At 52.0% G+C, this 24801-nt stretch overlaps 1 protein-coding gene across 2 annotated transcripts in view; it reads left to right on the forward strand.

Moving 5' to 3' along the window:
• Nucleotides 1-4657: 4657 nt before the first annotated feature.
• The window catches only part of STK35 (serine/threonine kinase 35), a 28066-nt gene continuing 7922 nt past the window's right edge, over nt 4658-24801 (forward strand). Inside the window, exons 1-2 of one of the 2 annotated variants that reach the window (XM_065414673.1) lie at nt 4658-5090; nt 15404-16151. In XM_065414673.1, coding sequence (XP_065270745.1) covers nt 4658-5090; nt 15404-16116 — 1146 coding nt within the window. In that variant the 3' untranslated portion in view covers nt 16117-16151. Of the gene's footprint in view, nt 5091-15403; nt 16290-24801 lie in introns of those variants that run through there. The other variant, XM_065414672.1, reaches the window with a different exon arrangement.

Genomic DNA, 24801 nt, shown 5'->3' on the forward strand with positions numbered 1-24801 from the left:
AATTGCAAATATCTGCTTGCAACACTTTATGAAAAAATAATTGTTTGATTTCCCCCCCAACGACCTCGTTATACTTAGGTTGGTCTGGAGTGAGGAAGCAACACTGAGAGCAACAAAGAGAGCCAAGTTAGAGCCTCATCCTGCTAACTGCCTTTCACCTCCTGCAATGGAAACAGAGGGCCCGCAGCACCTCGAATGGGCCCTGAGGGGGGCATTCTGCACACCTACAAATAAGTCTTGCCCTTCATTTTTCTAGTTACCCAAATCCTGAAGCCCTTATTCACATGAGCAGCTGTACTGACTCCAATGAGATTATTCATAGTAGGAAGTACTATGCGAAGTGAAGTGGTTACAGGATTGGGCCCTTGATACTTACCCGCACCCCTGTGATGTAGACAAGTTGTATGGCTGCTTGTCAAGCACTTGGAGACCCTCACAAAAGAGGCATTAAGGAAATGCAGTTTATTGATTACTTCAGTCCCAGTTAAGTTCAGTCCCACTAGTAACAACGGTGCCAGGACAGATTCCAGGTTTGTCACCACCGCCCCAAGCTAAAAGTGACTCGGAGGGATTGAAATTAGGGAAGTTTGCCATAATCACATGGCCAGTAACTGGGAGCAGAGGGTTAACAAGTACAGCAGACCCAACCCCTCATGCACTGAGTCACCCTGAGAGCCTCAATTTTCTTTATATCAAGGAGAGCTTTGCAAGGCAGAATACAGACTTGGAAGTAATTACAGATGGAGACTCACAGATGTTTCTTTGACTCTTTAGTAATTATCTTTGGGTTTGTTTTTTTAATATAACCCAAATAGCTGTCAGAGCTCTTGAGCCTCCGCTGTGCCTCCAAGTGTATTAAATACTGGATTTATTTACTGCCAAGCTATCACCCAACAGAGGTGTCAAACCAATTAACTCTTGGGTTTCACTGCTTAATCTTAATATTATGAACTCGACTGATTCAGGCAGATCACTGACCCCATGCCATGCCCTGTGATGCAAGGTGTAATAGGGATGGGTGCTGCTTTAAATCCTGTATTGCTGGCAAGGAGCAGCCATCTCAAACAGTTTATTTTGCTTTAAGAAGCCCTAGCAACGAATCTCTCTTTATCGCAAGCCTGGAAACCCAAAGCACCAGAATGAGCTGTTCCAAAGTTGAGCGAAATAACACTGGACAGAATTAAAGCTTCAGGTTCACGATCAGTGACGTTGGCAAGGAATTTTCTGTTTGAAAAAAAAGGGTTATTAAATCCCGACAAGCTGGCCACGGGGAGCAGACATTCGTTTAACTTTGTCAGATGAAACTATGGCATTTGAACCTAGCAAATGGTTGGATAAAGTTAGTTATGGGACAGACTTTGCAGCAGCACACATTCAAATGGCTGATCAGGTGTCACTAAACTACAATCAGGATTCACTAGGACAATGCAGGCCTTTGCAAACTGCATTTGTTGGGTGTTGGGAACTGCTGTAGCAATGCATCGCGTAGCAAACATATTCAGAAGTTTATCTGATGGCCCAGAAATTTTCTCTCTCAGCCTCTAGAAACAGACTACAGTATATAGTAGTAAAAATTAGTGGTTCCAATGAGTCAGTCTAGTGCTACAATATCTATGCTCCAGAATACATCTAAGAGCCAAAACTGCTGCAGATTTTAAAGTTCCCCATATATTTCAGTGAAGCTACAGCAGGATTTGGCCCAATGTCTGTAGGCTTTATGAAATGTTTGATGATACCAGTCTCAGAGGCTAATTCCTGGTGTGGATGAAAAACACTTGTCAAGAAACGAACCACCATGTAAACCTTAAAATCCACACATCACTCATCTGCACTGCTATCATCCTTGTCTTCCCCAGCTTCTGGGTCTGTCCTCTCCTCCTGTTCTTACCTTTAAACCACAAGCATTTCAAGGCATGGACCCAAGCTGAGATTTTCAAAGCCATCTAGGGGTTTAGACACAGTTCCCATTGGAATGAGTGCGAGTTATGCCTCCAAATCCTATGTGTCCTTAAAGAGTTCAGCCTCAGTCTTTCACTGTTTGATAAAGAACCACATGCATTTACGGCATTGCATAAATACAAATAATAGAGATGGACTAAAACTGATTTTTTTCAGCCAGACTCTACCATCCTCTTTAAAAAAAACTGTGATGATTTAGATAAAATTGGACTTGATCTGAATCACCTCTGGCTTTGGGGATTACAAAATCAAAACCAAAACGTGACCTCCACAGTTCATAATTTAACCAACAGCTTCCCCTCAGTGTAGACTGAGACGCTCTCAGTGGGATATCCCTGGAAGTGGTGTTGTGTCCACAACTATTTACTAATGGCTTCGAGAAAGCAGTAACTAGCAAGCTGTTGATGAGACAAAGCTATGTACACTAGTGCACACTAAGGAGGATTTTGAGAAGGTGCAGCTAAACAAATTCAAATATTGCGTATTTTATACTATACATAACAACAATGGGACTCCCTCCCTTTCCGTACTGTTTGGTTTTTGTCATTTCACCCTAAGGAAGTCCCAGCAGAGATTAAAAGCCACAGAAAACTCCCCATGGTATCTGTAAATATGGATACGGCCTCCCAATTAATATAAATCAAGCTCTTTCCTCTCCTCTCTCAAAGAGCCTGGCGCGGTGTGTGTGTTTCTTCTTGTACCATACTGTACCAGACACATGGAGCTCTTCAACACTGAGCTATTCAGGGCAGAGAAACTATCTTTTGCTACACTTCACCTAACAACACAGAGCTTACAGCCGGGCATACAGCCCTGTCCCAACTAACCCTTCCCCCATGCTACCGTACAAAGCCCCCAAGATCCTATCCCCACACTGCTTCATCACAGCACCTGCCTACTTCAAATCCTGCAGCCTGATGCACAGCCCCCACCCTTTGGTTTATTACCCCCACCATTCAGCTGCAGCCTAACCACCCCCAAGACAAAACACTCCTTCCTGCTGCAGCTCCCTGCTTCCCCATGCTGCCACTGCACACTCCTCCCCCATTCACTGCCCAGCCTCAATTTCCCCCTTCACATCCCCATCACGCTGCTGCCCACCCCTCCCCCATTTACCACCCCCACTACCCAGCCCTCCCTTAAACACCCCTCCCCCCATCCCAGCACTGCCCACCTGTACCCCATTCACACCCCCATGCTGCCACTGCACACCCCTCCCCCATTCACTGCCCAGCCTCAATTTCCCCTTCACATCCCCATCACGCTGCTGCCCACCCCTCCCCCATTTACCACCCCCACTACCCAGCCCTCCCTTTAACACCCCTCCCCTTCACCCCCATCCCAGCACTGCCCACCTGTACCCCATTCACACCCCCATCCCGACACTGCACACTCCTCCCCATTCACCCCATCCCTCCATTGCACACCCCTCCCACCACTACCCAGCCCTCCCCATTCACCCCATCCCTCCCCATTCACCCCATCCCTCCACTGCACACCCCTCCCCCATTTACAGCCCCCACTACCCAGCTCTCCCTTTAACACCCCTCCCCTTCACCCCCATCCCAACACTGCCCACCCGTACTCCATTCACACACCCATCCCTCCACTGCACACCCCTCCCCCATTCACACCCCCATCCTGGCGCCGCACCCCCCACTACCCATCCCTCCCCAGAACACCCCTCCCACCACTACCCACCCCTCCCCTTCATCCCCATCCCGGCACTGCCCCCATGCACCCCCCCCATCCCGGCACTGCCCCCCCTCCCCCATGCACCCCCCATCCCGACACTGCCCACCCCTCCCCCATGCACCCCCCATGCAGCCACTGCCAGCCGCGCCCCCGCGCGCCGGAGGGAGGATTAAGGGCTCCCCTCCCCCAGCCCGGAGCCGGCCGCTGTTACATAAGGGTTACGTAAGGGGCTGTCGCGAGCCGGCTCTTATCCCAGCCGCCGCCGCCGCTCAGCCACATTGTCCGCGCGCAGCGCCCAGACCCCAGCACCGCGGCCGGGAGGGGGGGAGCGCGGCAGCAGCCGCCGCCTCTCAGCGCCCCCGCCCCGCCCGGTGTGACCCCCGCAGCAGCAGCTCCGCCCCGTGCCCGGCAGCGGCTCCAGGCCCAGCCGCGTGGGCTTTACACGGGCAGGGAAGGAGGAAGACAGGTAAATGAGCGATTCCTCTCTCCCCCTCCCCTTGGTGCATAATGGACTCTCCCAACTCCCGGCAGCCAGCTATGGAGTGTTTACACTTCGGGGGACAAACCATTCTAAACGGGGGGGGAACCCAGGCAATGGATTGGGAGCTGAGCCAATGGTAACGCTTGGCAAGGCTAGTAATGCCCCACTAGGATTTTTAATTGGCGTTTGTCGAGCTGCCCTTGGAACCAACGGCTCCTGTTTGTCTTGGAGGCGTTTGGGGTGGGCGACCCCTTTCTTTCCTCCCTTTCCCCCCAGAATGGTTCGGCCTCACCCGCCTCGGCAGCCGCTATTGGCTCAACCCTTAAAGGGGCAGGCAGGGCGCGCTTTTCTGTCCTCCGACTTAAGTCCCACGCCCCCTGTCTCAATCCCTGCCTGTCGGGCTTGTGTCGTTCGCAGGCTCCGGTTCCCGGAGGCGGCCTATGCTCCCCGCGCCCCGGGCGGAGGGATGAGGAGGGGGGGTCCCGGGCGGCAGCAGCCAGGGCCCCACGCGGCGGAGCAGCCATGGAAACGGCCGCGGCGGACGGCGGCCGCAGAGGGACACAAAGGCCCGCGGCCGAGCGGAGGCGGCGGCCGGAGCGGGAGCGGGGCCCGGCGCTGAGGGGCCCCATGGAGCCGGCGGCGGGCGGCGGGGCCGGGGCGCCGCGCTACAGCCTGGTGGCGGAGATCGGGCGCGGCTCCTACGGGGTGGTGTACGAGGCCGTGTCGGGCCGCAGCGGCGCCCGCCTGGCCGTCAAGCGGATCCGCTGCGACGCGCCCGAGAACGTGGAGCTGGCGCTGGCCGAGTTCTGGGCCCTGACCAGCCTGCGGCGCCGCCACCCCAACGTGGTGCGCTTCGAGGAGTGCGTGCTGCAGCGCGACGGGCTGGGCCAGCGCATGAGCCACGGCAACAAGCAGAGCCAGCTGTACCTGCGCCTGGTGGAGACCTCCCTGAAAGGTACCGACCCCCCCCCCAGCCCTGGGACCCCCCCCTCAGGGACCCCCTCTGTATAACCCCCCCCAGCTGTACCTGCGCCTGGTGGAGACCTCCCTGAAAGGTACCGACCCCCCGGGACCCCCAAACCCCCCTCAGTGACCCCCCTGTATAACCCCCCGCCCCCAGCTGTACCTGCGCCTGGTGGAGACCTCCCTGAAAGGTACCGGACCCCCCCCCAGCCCTGGGACACCCCCTCAGGGACCCCCCCGTATCCCCCCCCAGCTGTACCTGCGCCTGGTGGAGACCTCCCTGAAAGGTACCGCCCCCCCGGGACCCCCAAACCCCCCTCAGCGACCCCCCGTATAACCCCCCCCCCCAGCTGTACCTGCGCCTGGTGGAGACCTCCCTGAAAGGTACCGCCCCCCGAACCCCAAAACCCCCCTCAGTGACCCCCCTGTATAACCCCCCGCCCCCAGCTGTACCTGCGCCTGGTGGAGACCTCCCTGAAAGGTACCGCCCCCCGAACCCCCAAACCCCCCTCAGTGACCCCCCTGTATAACCCCCCGCCCCCAGCTGTACCTGCGCCTGGTGGAGACCTCCCTGAAAGGTACCGCCCCCCCGGACCCCCAAATCCCCCTCAGTGACCCCCCTGTATAACCCCCCGCCCCCAGCTGTACCTGCGCCTGGTGGAGACCTCCCTGAAAGGTACCGGACCCCCCCCCCCAGCCCTGGGACACCCCCTCAGGGACCCCCCCGTATCCCCCCCCCAGCTGTACCTGCGCCTGGTGGAGACCTCCCTGAAAGGTACCGCCCCCCCGGGACCCCCAAACCCCCCTCAGCGACCCCCCGTATAACCCCCCCCCAGCTGTACCTGCGCCTGGTGGAGACCTCCCTGAAAGGTACCGCCCCCCGAACCCCAAAACCCCCCTCAGTGACCCCCCTGTATAACCCCCCGCCCCCAGCTGTACCTGCGCCTGGTGGAGACCTCCCTGAAAGGTACCGCCCCCCGAACCCCCAAACCCCCCTCAGTGACCCCCCTGTATAACCCCCCGCCCCCAGCTGTACCTGCGCCTGGTGGAGACCTCCCTGAAAGGTACCGGACCCCCCCGGACCCCCAAACCCCCCTCAGCGACCCCCCTGTATAACCCCCCGCCCCCAGCTGTACCTGCGCCTGGTGGAGACCTCCCTGAAAGGTACCGCCCCCCGAACCCCCAAACCCCCCTCAGTGACCCCCCTGTATAACCCCCCGCCCCCAGCTGTACCTGCGCCTGGTGGAGACCTCCCTGAAAGGTACCGCCCCCCGAACCCCCAAACCCCCCTCAGTGACCCCCCTGTATAACCCCCCGCCCCCAGCTGTACCTGCGCCTGGTGGAGACCTCCCTGAAAGGTACCGGACCCCCCGGACCCCCAAACCCCCCTCAGCGACCCCCCTGTATAACCCTCCGCCCCCAGCTGTACCTGCGCCTGGTGGAGACCTCCCTGAAAGGTACCGCCCCCCCGGACCCCCAAACCCCCCTCAGCGACCCCCCTGTATAAACCCCCCCAGCTGTACCTGTGACTGGTGGAGACCTCCCTGAAGGTACCGCCCCCCCCTCAGCGACCCCCCCCATATAACCCCTCCCAGCTGTACCTGCGCCTGGTGGAGACCTCCCTGAAAGGTACCACCCCCCTGGGACCCCCAAACCCCCCCTCAGCGACCCCCCTGTATAACCCTCCCCAGCTGTACCTGCACCTGGTGGAGACCTCCCTGAAAGGTACCGCCCCCTGGACCCCCAAACCCCCCTCAGTGACCCCCCTGTATAACCCCCTGTCCCCAGCTGTACCTGCGCCTGGTGGAGACCTCCCTGAAAGGTACCGCCCTCCGGGACCCCCAAGCCCCCCTCAGCGACCCCCCGTATAACCCCTCCCAGCTGTACCTGCACCTGGTGGAGACCTCCCTGAAAGGTAGCGCCCCCCGGGACCCCCAAACCCCCCTCAGCGACCCCCCGTATAACCCCCCCAGCTGTACCTGCGCCTGGTGGAGACCTCCCTGAAAGGTACCGGACCCCCCCTCAGGGACCCCCTCTGTATAACCCCCCCCCCCCCAGCTCTACCTGTGCCTGTTGGAGACCTCCTTGAAAGGTACCGCCCCCCGGGACCCCCAAACCCCCCTCAGCGACCCCCGTATAACCCCCCCAGCTGTACCTGCGCCTGGTGGAGACCTCCCTGAAAGGTACCGCCCCCCCGGACCCCCAAACCCCCCACAGTGACCCCCCTGTATAACCCCCCGCCCCCAGCTGTACCTGCGCCTGGTGGAGACCTCCCTGAAAGGTACCGCCCCCCCCGGGACCCCCAAGCCTCCCTCAGCGACCCCCCGTATAACCCCCCCCAGCTGTACCTGCGCCTGGCGGAGACCTCCCTGAAAGGTACCGACCCCCCCGGACCCCCAAACCCCCCTCAGTGACCCCCCGTATAACCCCCCCGCCCCCAGCTGTACCTGCGCCTGGTGGAGACCTCCCTGAAAGGTACCGGACCCCCCAGACCCCCAAACCCCCCTCAGCGACCCCCCGTATAACCCTCCCCAGCTGTACTTGCGCCTGGTGGAGACCTCCCTGAAGGTACTGCCCCCCCGGGACCTCCAAACCCCCCCTCAGCGACCCCCCCATATAACCCCTCCCAGCTGTACCTGCGCCTGGTGGAGACCTCCCTGAAAGGTACCAAACCCCCCCCCTCCCCCCCAGATCCCCCAGCTCTGCCCCCCCCCCCCCCCCAGCTGTATCTGCGCCTGGTGGAGACCTCCCTGAAAGGTACCGACCCTCGGGACCCCCAAACCCCCCTCAGCGACCCCCCCGTATAACCACTCCCAGCTGTACCTGCGCCTGGTGGAGACCTCCCTCAAAGGTACCGCCCCCCCGGGACCCCCAAACCCCCCTCAGTGACCCCCCTGTATAACCCCCCCCCCCCCAGCCGTACCTGCGCCTGGTGGAGACCTCCCTGAAAGGTACCGACCCCCCCCGGACCCCCAAACCCCCCTCAGCGACCCCCCGTATAACCCCCCCAGCTGTACCTGTGCCTGGTGGAGACCTCCCTGAAAGGTACCGACCCCCCGGAACCCCCAAACCCCCCTCAGCGAACCCCCGTATAACCCCTCCCAGCTGTACCTGCGCCTGGTGGAGACCTCCCTGAAAGGTACCACCCCCCCCCGGGACCGCCCTCAGTGACCCCCCTGTATAAACCCCCCCAGCTGTACCTGCGCCTGGTGGAGACCTCCCTGAAAGGTACCGCCCCCCCCCCCCGTGACTCCAAACCCCCCTCAGCGACCCCCCCCGTATAACCTCCCCCTAGCTGTACCTGCGCCTGGTGGAGACCTCCCTGAAAAGTACTGACCCCCCCCAGACCCCCCAGCCCTGGGACCCCCAAACCCCCCTCACTGACCCCCTGTATAACCCCCCAGCTGTACCTGCACCTGGTGGAGACCTCCCTGAAAGGTACCGGACCCCCCCTGTATACCCCTCCCAGCTCTACCTGTGCCTGGTGGAGACCTCCCTGAAAGGTACCGACCCCCCCCCCGGACACCCCAGCCCTGGGACCCCCAAACTCCCCTCAGTGACCCCCTGTATAACCCCCCAGTTGTACCTGTGCCTGGTGGAGACCTCCCTGAAAGGTACTGGGACCCCCCCTCAGTGACTCCCCTGTATAACCCCCCAGCTGTACCTGTGCCTGGTGGAGACCTCCCTGAAAGGTACCGGCCCCCTGGGCCCTCCCCAGCCCTGGTACCCCCAAGTTCCCCTCAGCGACCCTTCTGTATAACCCTCTCAGCCACAGCCCGCTTTACCTGCGCCTGGTGGGGACCTCCTTGACAGATACCAGGGCCCACACGGTGACCCTATAGCCCTGAAACTCCATATGCCCCCACAGCCCTATCAGATCCCCATACACCCCCACAGCAACCTCTGCACCTCCTAAAGTCCTGGGAGCTCCTATACACCCCACACAGTGACCCCCAATCACCCCCTCTGCAACATGCAGCGCTAGCTCTACTTGAGCCTGGTGGAGACCTCCCTGAAAGTTACTGGGACCCACCCACAGGACCTGTACACAGCCCTGGCAGCCTTGTACACCCCCAGACCCTTCATAATACCCACCCATGCAGCAACAAGCTGTCAGCTGTACCTGCACCTGGTGGAGATATCCCTGAGAAGTATTGCTCCCCCCCGCCCCCCCCACCTGCTACCTCCTATATATCCTCAGGGGGATCCTCCATAACCCCCCCCCCCACACAGCAGCAAGCAGAGACCGCTCTACCTGTATCTGGTATAGGGTCCCCCTCCTCCTGCCACACAACTCCTCCCCCAACCTCTTTCCCCCCCATACAACTTCAGCCAGGGGCCTTCCATAACCCGTATATTCCCACTCAACTATAAGGAAGACCTGTTCTACTTGTGCCACACCTCTGGGTCCCACTATATGCCCCCACCCCCAAGGAAGGAGGGAGGCTCCCATAGCTCTCACAGGGATTTCTTCTCATACACCCAGCAACAGGTAGTCAACTATGCATGTTCCTCAGGGAGAACTTTCTGAAAGATAATTAGAATCCTACACATGGGTACCACCCTTGAGGGCCCTGCCCCTCCTCCAGTGGGACCCACCTCAGTTGTAATAAGCAGAGCCAGCCTTATCTGAGTCTGGAGACCTGGCAGAAAGGTAGTGGGGGCTCCCCTCGGGGCCCTCGTTGTACAGTCCCTGTAGTGGAGTCCTTCCCTAGAAATTGGGGGAAAGAGGTTCACCGGGACAATATTCTTCCCTGTATGTTCTCCCTTGCCCTAGAAACTCCCTCAGGCAGAGAGGTCCAGAAGCCACCCCCTCTTCCTCAGACCTTCCCTCATGGCAACAAGTGGAGCCAATTGTATATGAAAGTAAAAGATTCTGCTGAAGGAAGCTGTAAATTGGGGAGACCACCCTGGGACCCCCATCCCCTTCCTATCCTGAAGGGGAGACATGCACTGCATTGCAACAATCAAAGCCAGCTTGAACCTGCATTTGGTGAATTTCTCCCTCAAAGCTACTGCACCCCCTCATCCTCCCCATACCTATCCTGTCATCACAGACCTATCCGTAAGCTTGAGGTCTGTTATTTGCTAGGTGAAGAACCCTGTATGCTCCAAAATGCATCAGTTCACCCCCAAAAAAACTTCAATAGCTTTCAGCTCAATTACCTCCAAAGCTATGTAACTTATACTGATAGGTGCTTGAAGTAGGTAAACAGGTGGGGGAGACCTCACCAAAAGCTACCGTACCTCAGTTCCCCCTTCCCCAGTCACCCAAGGCACTGGTGCTTGATCATGCCCCTCTTGTTCTCTGCCACCAACAGTGTTCTGGCCCATGTGCCCAGCGCTTAGAATCCCTGCCGTGCCATTCTGCATGACCTCAGCCGGGCTATTTACAGACATGCACAGATGTTGTGCCAACGTGCCGAGGTTCAGGATGTGGGGATTAACTCATGCTCCTCGTTTTGGATGAGTCTCAAGTAACAGACCACTAGACTGTAGGGTTCAAATTCCTTCGCAGAGTGAATGTCGTTTATAATCTGAAATTCATTATTCGGCATCTCTGGTTAAAGCAAATTACAGCTGAAGCCGAGCACCTGGCTTGGAATTCCATTAGTCTCAATTGAGGGACCGTTGAGAGGGAAGTACCCATCGGCAATGTGCAAAGCCACAGCCTTCATACATACACATGGTCAGGGCTCACGTTTGACCACGTGCCCTATGGGCTGTTCTAGCCAATGGTGTCAATGGACAGAACTAGCTTGTTAGAGAGAAACTGAACATAGATAGGGCAGTGCTTACTAGCACGTCCGCTAACCTGCTACAGCCTGGACTCTGTGCTGTAGCTCTCAAAATACTTCTGCAGTGTCCATGACTATACAGCCTGCACACTGGTTACAACACAGCAGTGCATAGCCTGCTAGTTTCAAACGCCACCGGCTTCTACCAGTGTCTGTGGCCATCTCTTTTCAGTGCAATGTGCTGGCCATATCTGTTTGCCATATGAATCTTAACAGCAGGTATCTTGAGCTAACCAGTGTATTTTAAGATTACATCTAATTGCAACAATGGAGAAAAGGACACCAGTTCGATAGCTGTTAAATTTGCTCAGTGATTTGTCTGAATTAAGTCACTTTGAAATGTTGAGGTTCCAATACGTGTTTCAGGGGAATGTCACTGCAGCAATGAAGGGGTTAGGGCACATTATCCATCCTACACCACCTAGACTGGTGTGCAATGTCCTTGAATTCAGTGGGACTTTATGTAAACCTCTTACATCATGGATCAGTCTCAGAACTCGTCCATCAGTTGTCTTTTCTCTTAGTCTCCCTTTGCTGCCTGCTCTGTGTGTAAAAACCCAGAGGCAGAAGGTTACTGTTCCCAGTAATTTTCTCTATGCTAAGTTCAAAAACTGCTGAGGCAAACTAACTAGAACTCAGTCCTGGTATGCACCCTTCAGAGACAAAAACCAGGGAAGGACCCCAACAATGGGGGGCGGGGGGAGAGGAGCGTGGCCAACAAATCACCCAAAAAGCCATAGAGTGCAAATAAAGAACGGGCAAAGATCAAGGGGAGGATGAAGGCAAGTGCAGGAATAGAAGGGGGCTGGTGTCCCGTGTTGCTTTTCCCACTAAACCTACTGCAAGGTGCCTGCTCTTGCTGCTGTTGGTGTGTAGCATTCCCGCATAAGTCAAAATAGGAGACTGGATCATTAGCAGTATTTAAAATGCTAAATTCCTACCCAAGGGCAATGTCCTATCCTGTATGTATAGGATTCCTATGAATAGTCTCAGTGTAGTTTATGGTCCCAATTGTGTAGGCTGCCACACAAATCCTAACCTGGTCCTCACCACACGAGTGCTCCTCTTCCCCCCCCCCCCCCCCCCCCCCAGTGTAATAACCAGCACCCTCTTCAAAACTCAGCTAAGTGCAGTCTTCAGACCTACCACCATGGTGCTGTGAATGTGCACATGCAACCTGAGTGTAACATTAGTTGTAACTTATTGTGTCTATTGGGCCAGTTTCTCTGCTTTGGTTCCAGCTGACTTGCACTGTCTCAATAGCACAGACCCGCTTGAAAGCCCCCCTGAAGGATCAGTAGAGATTGGCCCCGATATAGGGGAGGTAGTTGCCATTGCCGGTTCTATACCACTCACTGCCTGGGGACATGCCAGAGGGGAGGACTGAGGAGAGCCTATGGGATCACTGCAACCAGCATAACCCAAAGCATCCTAAGGACTTTCCTAAATTACGCTGAAGGTCATTTTGGTCCCCATCTGGCCCAGGCTCAGGGGTGCAGAAAGGTGGTTTGGAGCTGCTTTTTCCCAGCTCTCATCACGCCTATTGTCTAAACTTTTCATTGTTCTTGGTCCCTTAATTTCACTTTCAGAAATTCCATTTTAGCTACTCCTTTGTCAGCTCTTTAAATGGAGGCTCTTTATTCTGACAGCAGAAAGGTGATTTAACAAATTAAAATACTTTCTATAACCCAGAAAATAATGAAGTGAATAAATAGTGCTCCTGGCATAGACCTGGTAGGTCAGTGTCCCACCCCCAGTTACTAGCACTGCACTTGGCCTATTACTGTTGGTGCAGCTGTCTTGACACGAGAGCGCTTGGCTTGTGGGAGTCCAGTGGCAGAGGATGTGCTTCAAAACTCAACACTCCTCGCTTTGCTCTTAAAAACTGAAGGCTTTTTCTTCCTTGCTAAGCCAATAGTTCAGCTTGTTGGAAACTAACTGGCTTTGTTACTGAGCTTGGCCATCACCACCTAGGTCACACTTGTAGAAAGGTGCCCATCACCACCACGAGAATCTGAATGCTTTTGCATTCCCACATGTGCCCTATACCCTGGTACTGCCTGCACTCCTACTTTTGTATGACATGCGCACAAGGGGTGTGACATTGCTGTTACAAACAGAGTCCATATGTCCTCATGCATAGAATACACAACTCCTAGAACAGCTGTTCAGCGTTATTACCAGAACAGTGTAATTCCTTGCCAGGAATAGCCATCCCACCCAAAATCTTCCTGCCGGGGGCTGGAGCAGCACTGACTGAAGGGGATACACAAACTCTTGTGTCTTAAGGAGGTGTTGTCAGGGTTTTAATTAAGCTGAGTTAATAAAATTATAAACTGTGAGTGCACGTAACTGTTTTGACTGTGCAAACGTTTTTGTTCCCAAGACCAGTAGCTCTGTCTTTGGTTTTCCATTCTGTCATGTCCTTTTCCCGCCCTCTCACCAAGGGCGGCTCAGACAGTGGATGCTGTTTTCCTGTTCGGAGTTTTCATCTCCAGAAACAAAGAACCCTTCCTTCCCCAAATAGACTGTTTGCCACAGAGCCTCGAACTTGGATGGATTCCCTCTTTACAGTACTCTTAGTGGGGAGCCTGGATTTGGCCTGTCCAGCAAATGCCACGAGAACCCCACTTTCTGATGGCTTGTTTAAAGCTGGGGTTCTCAACCTTTTTCTTTCTGAGCCCCCCCTCCCCCCCCCCAACATGCTATTAAAAACTACAGCCCACCTGTGCCATAACAACTGTTTCTCTGCATATAAAAGCCAGGGCCAGCATTGGGGGGGGAGGGAGAGGGGGGGAGGGAGCAGGGCAATTGCTTGGGGCCCCATACCACAGGCTTCAGGTTCAGCCCCGGGTGACAGGGCTTCAGCTTTCTGCCCTGAGCTCCAGTGAGTCTGATGGTGGCCCTGTTTGGTGGACCCCCTGAAACCTGCTTGAGGGGGCCTTGGACCCCTGGTTGAGAATTGCTGGTTTAAAGGGTCTCCCTCCCACTCCTCCTTATGATCTAACTTTCATCATTCACATAGGACAGGGAGGTGCAGCCAGATTCTTCTTTTCTAATTTCCATGGCAGTAGTCATGGTTACAGACTGTTTATGCAAATAACCAATATTTCTCTCTCCCTACCCATACCAATCACTGACCATTAAAGAGCTGATGACTTGGCTTGTTTGGTGTTCTTTGGCTTTATCCGCCATTGGAAATCCTGGTTTCTTTCCCATGTGTTCTCTGGAGTCTGTTTGCTGGAGGGTGGAGTCGTTTAACACATTTTAACTTTTCAGCTCTGCCCATGTCATTTGATAGAAAAAGTAGAGGCAATCAAGTTGCGTATTCTGGGTTTATGGTGAAATGTAATTCTCAACGTTTTATGAGGAAATACTCCAGTTGCACTAACAGGTTCTGTCTGTATAACCAAGGTCAACTTCCATCTTCTCTCCTGCATCATGTTAGTTCACTGTATTCAGGAAGTGCTATTTGCTAGAAGGCAAACCGTTCAAGATCCCTCCCCTCCCCTCCCTGCTGGGAATATGGCTGTAGGCACAGATATCATCCCAAATAATCTCGAATGGTAATCAGTAGGCTTTGTACTGGTATAACTATATAGACACGAGGCTTTTACCAATATACACCTCTGTTAGCAAAAAATCGTACCCCTTACCAATAGAAACCACGAGGAGTCCAGTGGCACCTTAAAGACTAACAGATTTATTTGGGCATAAGCTTTCATGGGTAAAATCTGCATCTGAAGAAGTGGTTTTTTACCCACAAAAGCTCATGCCCAAATAAATCTGTTAGCCTTTAAGGTGCCACCAGACTCCTCGTTAGTCTGTATCCACAAAAACAACGCAGCTACCCCTCTGAAACTTACCTATGGAGTTATGCCAGTAAACTTAAGAGTAGGACAGCCCTTAGTGGCTCCAGTCACCACAGCGGAGGAAACACTATAGGAGAGCAAGCTCGATTCTCTTCTGATTCGTACATCATCAGCAAGGCCGAGAATTCTAACTGCAGAATCTTATTGGTGGTAAATGCAGAAGCTGACGAACATAGCTTGGTTTTCAGATTCCAGGTGGAGCCTGCAGGACGGACAGTAAAACTGTTCACTTGCAATCTGAGCTCTGTAGAAACTACGGAGGATGGGTCCATGTTTACCTCCTCTCAGTGCCACTTGTAGAACAATTTTTAAAGCAAACCGTCCTTTAAGCTGGTGTCTAGGGTACGGCTGTGACTGTGATAGGAAGTGAAAAATATTCTATAGCCCCCTCATTCCACAGGACACCAAAGCAGTTAAACTATAGAGATGAGGGCGTCAGTCAGCCAGTCTGCAGCCTTCTGCATAACTTACAAATGACACACTTAGCAGTAGTGATCACCAGCATGTCCTTGGGAGGGCGGCTCTGGCTAGACTCCTCAGGACTTTCCACTGCAGTTAAAACATAACTGTCCTTACCGTTGCTAACCTCTTGCTGTGTCTGCCATTACCATACCTCTTTCTTTCTTTTTTGTAAGGTGAGAGAATCTTGGGCTATGCTGAGGAGCCCTGTTATCTCTGGTTCGTCATGGAGTTCTGCGAAGGGGGAGATCTGAATCAGTACGTGCTCTCGCGGCGACCGGACCCAGCCACTAACAAGAGTTTCATGCTACAGCTAACCAGCGCAATCGCCTTCCTGCACAAGAACCATATTGTGCACAGGGACCTGAAGCCAGACAACATTTTGATCACTGAGAAGTCTGGCACCCCGGTTCTCAAGGTGGCAGACTTCGGACTCAGCAAGGTCTGTGCTGGCCTGACGGCTCGGGGCAAGGAAGGTGGGAATGATAACAAAAATGTGAATGTGAACAAGTACTGGCTGTCTTCAGCCTGCGGCTCTGACTTCTACATGGCCCCTGAGGTCTGGGAGGGACACTACACAGCCAAGGCAGACATCTTTGCCCTGGGCATCATCATCTGGGCCATGATTGAGAGGATAACTTTCATTGATGCAGAGACCAAGAAGGAGCTACTGGGGACCTACATCAAGCAGGGCACAGAGATTGTGCCCGTTGGGGAAGCACTGCTAGAAAACCCAAAGATGGAGTTGCATATCCCCCAGAAACGCAGGACTTCCATGTCTGAGGGAATCAAGCAACTCTTGAAAGACATGTTAGCTGCTAACCCACAGGATCGACCTGATGCCTTTGAGCTTGAAACCAGAATGGACCAGGTTACATGTGCTGCTTAAATTCAGGGCAAAGCATTAGTGCATTTTGCAATTGGGTAAGTGTTCTGCAGTTTTTCTGCAACTCTTTTCTTCACCTATTGCACCATCCCACTTATTGGCTGTACTGTGTAATGGCACAGTGGAGCCTTTTATAGTCTTAGAGCTATTTATCCACTGACTCATGTAAGAACTACTTCCTGAGGCTTTCATCCACCTTTATTTAAACCAAAAAAATCATAAAAAGGAGATGGAAAACCGAACTAGCAGCAGCCCTGTCTAGTGTTCTCCAAACCCTGTGTTGGAAACATGTCTAACACCAGTCTCCGTTGCCTGAGAGGACCCCTACCTCCCTCACTCACTGACCGAGCTGGCTAGTGTGTGGTGAGGCAAGGGACCACTCAAACAACTGGGACAGAAGCTTTCCTGCGGGCTCATTCTCTGCACACTGACCAACAAGAGGGAGGGATCCTATGCTCTCATGATCCTTGTATCACGTGTACACAGGAAGGGACAGAAGGCTTCACTGGCAGCCTTGTCGATAACTAGAGTGCTTCCCTTTGCAGCCTTAATGTTCTCTTAATTGTGGTTTTTGCATGTAATATAGCAATTTTCTTCTGTTTATACACAAATGAAGCTCATCACTGTGCTCAGAGGCCACTTGAGGTGACCTACAGAGGCCTTCCCATGATAAGGTGCCATATTCCACTCACTAGCTACCTTCTGGATGCAATACAGTTTTGCTCAGCTACTTCATCCTCCTTTCCACATCAAAGGACCTCCTCTACTTAATGGTGGCAATCAGGCAGAGCCTAGTTTAGGCAAAGCTGGAACAGTGGACATCAGATTTCCTGGGCTCTGCATACCCATTCCCATCCCAATATAATGTACTGGACTGATAACACCCCGGTTGAATTTGAAGAGGTAAAACAGCTGTACAAACTGCTTAGGGATACACTGGGCAAAGTGACTGACAGGTGAGTTTTCAACATGCTCAATCCTGCTTCACCTAGAAGGAATGTAATTGGTCTTGTTTCATTTTTACTTCCTAGTACTAAATAAGGGAGTTCCTTCGAGTGTGAAATATACTTGTGCAGTGCCAGGCACGTGTTCCTGTATTTGGCACAGTTGGGTTTACAGAATTGTTGTATTTTAACAGATTGCTCCCAGCTCAGTTTAAATGGAACCGCTTTCCTTCTAGGCTCAGTTCCCTAAACCACATCTAGGAACTCCAAAATTCAAGCAGGAAGCGAAGCTCTGATCATTTGCTTTTGCCACTGCTGTATTCAGAACCTAAAGGACTCCAGTAGCCAAAAGTCTAGTCTGTCAGAGCTGTAGAACTAGGGAATGGGATTACATTGAGCTGGTGTCCTCAGTAACTAGGAAGTATTTATTTGTGGCAAAGCCACTGAGAAACAAAAGCAGTTATTAGGGACTCCCCCAGCCAAAGAACCAGGATGAAACTGGAAAATTGCAGATCGGGGAGATGAAAGTAAAACTTGCTTTGGAGAACCTTGGTCTTTCAAAAGCTCCTGCTGTGCTCTCTGTATAATGCTGATCAGGAGAGATCTGTGACACTTCATTAGTGGGAAAATGACTAAACTGGAACTTAGCCCACCTGTTCTGCTTGCTGTGGTCAGGAGACTGAGGAGTTCATACTCAAATTAAATATTAAAGGAAATTACAAATTGGAGCTGCCTTGGCACATGTCACTATTGTGCAACATGTGGTAAGATCAACCCGTAGACTAGAGACAGGCCTCTGCAGTAATATGCATGTACAACAGGATGAGTTAAGGACACTTTGGCAGCCTTGGCTCCTAATTTCCTCGCTGCTGTTGCTTTGCCTTGACCTGAAGTGAGCATTCCAGAGATTATATAATAAAGATGTGCTCTCCCTCCCCGTTCTCTAGACACCAGTTTGGAATGTGCCCAGACAAGTAGGTTACTTGGGCCATTTCTTACCAGTGTCAATCAATTGGCAGCTTGTTTTCTCAGCTGAGGAGCTACTGTGATAAACTTTTTTTTTGTAAGAATCTGACTTTACCCAGGAAAGCAGACACCCTTAGTTGAGACTTTACTCTAGATACTTGCCCTCTAGTACCATGTATGTGATTAAAAAGTACATCACAGTGAGAGACTGAATGGTGGGGCTGCTTTAGTGCCCAGGATGGTGGATCATTGGCTATGTATAATGCAGGTTCCTGATGGGGTTAAGAATGAATGAGCAGAATTGTGAACCCTTGAAATGGACTTCAGTGATAACTGATCCTTCCCTGTTCTGGTATGACTAGATGCTACTAGAATAGCATACTTCACCGCTTGGTTTTAAGGGAAGAGGTGGATGTTTTCCTCCCGTGGGGGTTGGGGATATGCTATTTTTAAAGCACCTGGCATCATGCATCTCCCGAGTGGTCCATGTTTTGCCTCTGCTGTTGCCATCTGTGATCACTCATGCTCTGCTAACATAATGCTGCTGAGTTATGTAACAACCCAGTGCCCTCTGGGGAAAATCCATTCTGCACATATCTGCAGAATAGTAAATGCAGGGATAATAAACACAGAGAGGACAGTCCTACCCTGCAGCTGTTTACGTAAAACCCTAGCTGCCTGTTCAGATTCCCCCCTTCCCTATCCATGGATGGAGCCAGCAATTCGTCTTCACCAACTGTTTCCTTTAGTGGAGGTGGTTACCACTCATGTAACTACATTGCATGTGGCATAGTGGCCATGCTTTGCTTGTCCTCAGTAGCGGAGCTGAGTGCCGGCGATATGTTCGTTGTACTTGGCGCATCATGTTGCAGGAGGGGGAAGAATTTCTCTGGTTCCTTCACTGTGCAGCAGTGCTCTTACATGCATGGCTTTTTAAACAGCATTCACACCTTCAAATCCACAACAGGTCCCTTTCATTGTTGCTGAGCTTTAGTGTAACATTCCCAACGCTTAAGTCTGAAACTGCCTGAGAAGCTTAGAATGAACAAATCAGTGCCTGAGGTCGGCATTAATGCCCCAGGAGTTGAGCATTTAACCACAAGTCAGTTTCCAAAGCAAGTGTAACTTTGAACCTTGTATCTTGAATTGCGGTATGTGCCATTCCGAACAAGGCCTCTCATTTCTGTTTGAGGAGTTAAATGGCAAGAGACTTCAGACTTTAACTAAAGTTCATGTCCTAGCTTAGACAGCACGCAATGCTGCCAGTCAGAACTTGCCCATTCTTGGTATTGCACTGGCCACGTCTGGCTTCTCAAGGTCCAAGGGGGCTCATGTCTCTACACTTATGCTACAGATATTGCAGATCTGCCACGCAGCAAATTTTATATTTAACCAATATTTCTGGTTGTTCTGCTGAAGCCAGCCAGAACCAATGGGCTGGAGACAGTGAAGGTGATCTTCCTACTGGTTTTACCAGCCTGGCTGAGAATCCCAGAGCTGTCTGTCCCATGTGGTTACTCAGACTGTCCTAGTTGTTGCTCCTGACTCCACACAGCCTGAGACTTACTCTGTAAGAGTAGAAGGCATTCCCTGCAATGTTTGTGTGCATATTGCACTGAAATAAAAGGAATATTTTTTCTCCTCCTCATTTGAGTAGACACAAGGGGTAAGACTTTCACAGGACCCCAGCTTCTGGAGGGTGCTGTCACTGTTACCCAAGATCTTATGCACAATTTATACAACCTTTCCCTTTCTAGGTATGTGATACAGAAGTCATTCTAGTACAACCAGAAACTGAGCTGTTTGATCGTGGTGGGTGACCTCGGGTTAATCCCTTGATTCCTGTAGGTGTTGAGCATTGTTACTGCACCTGCATTACACATTAGCAAGTACTTAACCTCTCCATGCCTCAAGCGGGAGGCTGACTGTAAGCATGAAAGTGGTTGGATAATATTACTTGTAAGTAACCATCAGCATTAATGTGGATTCCATCTTGTGGGTCTGATTCTGCCCTTGTAATTTTGCCATGTTCCTTGGTGCAGAGCAACCCTAAAGGGGCAGAAGCAGCCCAGCTAGTTCCTTTGTGGCTAGAGCCACACAGGATTTCCTTCCTTGTTCACTCTGCAGTTATCATCCTGTTGTGTATTCCGGTGAAAGCACGCACTGCTTGATCACAGACAGTGGCATCAGTTCCCCCTTTTCCCAGCTGTGCTCTGTGTTCCAAGGTTGTGGCCACTGTGGCATATGTACGTGGTGGGCTTCCCTCTCCTGGTGTTCACTGGGGCAGCAAACCACCCCTTATGGTTACAGGTTAGGCAAGTTATTTATATTTGGACATCAATTTAGTATTGGACATAGTTAAATATTTATATAGCCGGAACCTAGGGCACGCTGGCGGGGATGAGTTGTCTAGAGACCTTACTCTGCTCAAGTGAGTGATGGTGTGGGGACGAGCACACAAAAGTAAGATCTCATAGATTTTGGTTTGTTTCTCATCACAGTGGTTCCACTAACCTTAACTATAGAAATAAACAGATAATAAGATGAGTAAAGGCAAGATCTCCCCTGTGCTGTTGTGAGAGCTGAGACTTTGGTCCTCCTAGAGTGATCTTGCATAACTACCTTCCAGAAGCTATAAACATCCTGATTAATGCTCTCCTAAAACTTCTTCAAGAGCTGCTCTTCTTTGAGAATGGAAAGTGTTATTTTAGAACAGTTGAAGTGTGGTCGGAGGGCTGTACAGAGCTGCCAGCACTGGGTATTACACAACTCCCACATGTCCAGAAAGTTTAAGGTTGCCAGGTAGGGCCGTGAGCCCTTCCAGAAGGGGGAAGAGAGGCTAAACTTAAACCTCTGGAAACAGGACATATAGAGCTAAAAAACACCCCCCTACAATCTTACCCTTGCCCTCTGAGTGATGCCGTAATATTCCCGTAACACACCTGCTGGTGCCCTGCTGTTGCAGCTAGTGTAGGACACGACACGTGAACACTACAGGACTAAGTCTAACACCTTCCCTGTGCTATAGCAAAACTAGCGTTTAGCTGAGATGTACTGAACAAGAGCTGCCTACACCACACTCACTGTGCCTGCTCCACAGAACCCACCCCATTTTACAAGCCCTTCGCCCTCACGGACAGCGTTCCATCCAGCGTTATGCTTTCACTTACCAATCGTTAAACCCCCAGTTCACTCCTATCCCACCTCACTGCTGACAATCCCCATGGCAAGAAGACCCTGTGCAGCACTGAAATGAGACATCTTGCATCCCTAAAGCTACTCCGACACCTCTGTCCTTGGATCACACATGTGGTGAGGAGGGAGTGGGTCTCAGACTCCCTAGATCACCCATCACAATCACAGCTCTGTCAGGCTGCCACCATTCAGGAGAGCTATATCTAGCACAGCGAATGCAGCAGAAGTGCATACAGGTAACTCCCAGTGGCTGTTGCCAGCTCCAGAGGGGCAGAGTTAAGGTTGCAGTGCGGTTTATCTTAACTGTATATCCTGGTTTTCAGAGGTCTCCGTATAGCCCCTCTGCACGTTAGGGAAGGGCATGAGGCACCATGGGGTAACCTGAACCCTGGGTTAAACTCTTAGTCATTTCATTGTTCTTTTTAAAAAAGTTTCTCAGCACCCAGCTCTTCCCCCTGCACTGCCTCAGGCACCTCAGCTATTATTAGCTTGGCCACAGAATGCACTGGCTGGGTGTTGGTACCTTCACTGCCTCTGTATCATCTGCAATGTCTGCCTGTCCAGCACAGCCTGCTTTGTCCTCCTCAACTGTCCTCCCCCTGGAGAGCAGGCATCAGCATGGGACCCCCAGGTCGAGGCGCTGGGGAGAGCATGGAGTTAAGGGGGACATCTTTTGAAGGCAAGGACAGAAATTGGAGGAGGGCCATAAAGAAGGCTTGGTCTAGTGGTTAGCAGCTGGGACATGGGAGACCTGGATTCAATTCCCTGCTCTGCAACAGACTTCCTGTATGACCATAGACCACATCTAGTCTCTGGCTTTCAATTCTCCATCTGTAAAGCTGAAAACACACCAGCCCAAGGAGTACTGAGGAGAAATATATTAATGACTGTGAGGTGCTACAGTGATGGGGGCCATGTAAGTACCTATAATTGGAGGTTTTGGGGGGTGTCAGCTGGAGCCCCCCCCCCCCCCCCCACATCTTCCCCCACATAGTTCTGACCCTTCCTCCTTTCCATCCCACTCTTGCTTGCACTGTTCCAGCAGCCAGGATGACTGGGCCCAGGCCCTCCCACCTCCCAAGTGGGCATCCTAACTACTGGACTGCAGTTATTCCCTCTCTCTGGCCCAGTGACTATCATAGTCCAGAGACAGCCATTCCCATTTTCTCTTTGTAGTCCAGGGGTTAGGGCACCCATATGGGAGGTGGGAAACTCTGGGCCCAGTCCCCTTGCTCTAACCACTCTCTCATTATCTACCCAGAGTGCAATAGCTTCTACAGGAGAGACTGGGGGAGCCCCACATCAGAATACCCCGTAGCTCAAGGGCTAGAGAACTCTCCTGAGAGGTGGGAGACTCTTGTTCTTTCTGAAGTGAGCCTGACTCTCACCACCACCTCCTCATCCAGCCAGATTTCGAAGGGGACCTACTCTGGTAGATGGCCTCTGAGCATGTGACTTAGGCAGTCGAATGCCTTTTGTCTTGTAATTCATGCATCACTCTGGGCCTTAGGCAGGAAATAGGCATCCAGTCACCTAGGGGGAGGCATCCGTGCGTGTGCTCCGAGGCAGAAACATGGGCGTTCAGGGAACTTTTACTTGGAAAAAGTTAGGTGCTGAGTGAGTTTAGGCAACTATGGGATCATTGTTTCATCCTCCTTAATCAGTGCCGGCACTGGCCTTTAATAATGCTGCAGGTGGAAGAGTAGCCACAGATCCAGCAATCCTTCTCACAGCTGCATAGAACACATGTAATGAATCTTTCAGAAAGTAGTTAGAGGCCCTTCTAAATTAGCTGAACTACTCAGGACGCATTGCACACAATATTAAACCCCCTTAACAGGTAGATAGCAGCACCATGCCCACTGATCATTCACAGACTTCTGCCAGGGCAAGGTTCACACTTACAGCACGCATGGATGTCTCAGGTTCATTGTCCACAGCATGTCCCCTTGAGCCACACAGTCACTGTAACAGCAAGCTGCCTGGAAACCCTCTTGCCCTAGTCTCTTTGGCTTGTCGTTTTTGGCATATGTCATTGTGGAGATCTCTGATCAGTAACTTTTCCAGTAGCACTTCCTGAAAGGGGCAGGGGGTGCCATGCGCTAGATGAGCAACTGAGCGCAGTAAAATGCAAGGGGGGTTGAGTATCGTAGGGACCCCCTTCGTTCAAATGACCCCCAAATTCGGACCACTACGCCTATCTGCAGCCTTCCGAGGCACAGCAAATTTCAAGGCAAGCCGCATAAATGTGTAGATTTTACAGCTCTGAGAGTCTGCTTTTAAACCAGTGTTGTTCAGCCATAGCAGTAGCAGAGACAGCATTCCACTCTCTTATATTGGAGCTCAGGTGTAGCTCCAAGCCTTTGCCTAGCACAGCAGTGAGAGGGGCTAGGTGAGGGGAGGAGCTGCTATGGCTTTTGTTAACGTGATGATAAACGAATGTGAAGAGTGGTCTGACTGTAGAGAACACTTCTCAGGCTGGAGCAGTGGGCAGGTAATGATTTGATGGGATTTCAGTGCCCAGCAGAGGTTCTGTCTCTGAAACTGACTTATTCCAGCAGACTAGACCACTCCCCAAGAGGGGGACACGCATCAGGACCCTAATTGGTCGCTTCTTCCCACCACCCAACACAGATGTAATGAGGTTGAGTAGTGCCCGTATAAGAAAAATTAAAACTATTGATTATTCCTCAAAAGGTTTTTAATGACTTTCGACTATAAAGGCAACACAGACAAAATAAGAAAAGCAAGAATAAAAGACCAACACTAAAAAAAGGATTAATATAAATGGCAAGTTATACTGAAGACAAGCATAAGTACATGTAAAGTTATTATTCATCACCTACTTACTACTATTCTTAACACTATAGTATCGATACAACTCGAGATCAATTCCGCTCGAGCAACCAGACTTCTTTACTCCATAAACGTACCCTGCATTCGTCGAAAAATATGTTACCCTTCAGTCGGCCGTTTTCCGCACTGGCCAGGTACAGACAGTTGACCAGTGCACGTCCCTTCAGTTCAGGGGGTGTGGGTCAGGTTTCCCTTATGGCCAAAACACACACACAGTCCCGTGCCTTCGTACTTTTTATCTGATCTGTCGGCCGTGTCTTAAAACAGGCCAACCAATTAGGATCAGCCAAATCTTTAATGCGGTTAGTGTTGTCGCTTTGACCGTATAATTTATGCTTACTTATCTCCTTGTGTCGCTTTGACTGTATAATTTATGCTTACTTATCTCCTTGTAGCCAATTGTTTTAAATGTAGGTTAGACAAGCTGTGTCCGGGAGTTAGCATAATGTGTTATCTGGTTGCAGCGCGTTTTGACCACAAGTCTTAGCTTACCTCTGCAAAGCTTGCCCTTTTCACCTCTGCAAAGCTTGCCCTTTTCACCTCTGCAAAGCTTGCCCTTTTCACCTCTGCAAAGAGGAAGTTTGAGGCCTAACCTTAACAATACCTTTGAACAAAAGTATTGCCAAGCTTAAAATGAACAAAGATTAATCACAACTACCATCTTAATTCTGAGAAATGAGTGGAGAGGTTCACTTCTCCCCTGGAGTTTGTCCATTGAGTGTCTTTA

The sequence above is a fragment of the Emys orbicularis genome, chromosome 12, assembly GCF_028017835.1.
Source record: "Emys orbicularis isolate rEmyOrb1 chromosome 12, rEmyOrb1.hap1, whole genome shotgun sequence".
NCBI classification, from domain to species: domain Eukaryota; kingdom Metazoa; phylum Chordata; order Testudines; family Emydidae; genus Emys; species Emys orbicularis.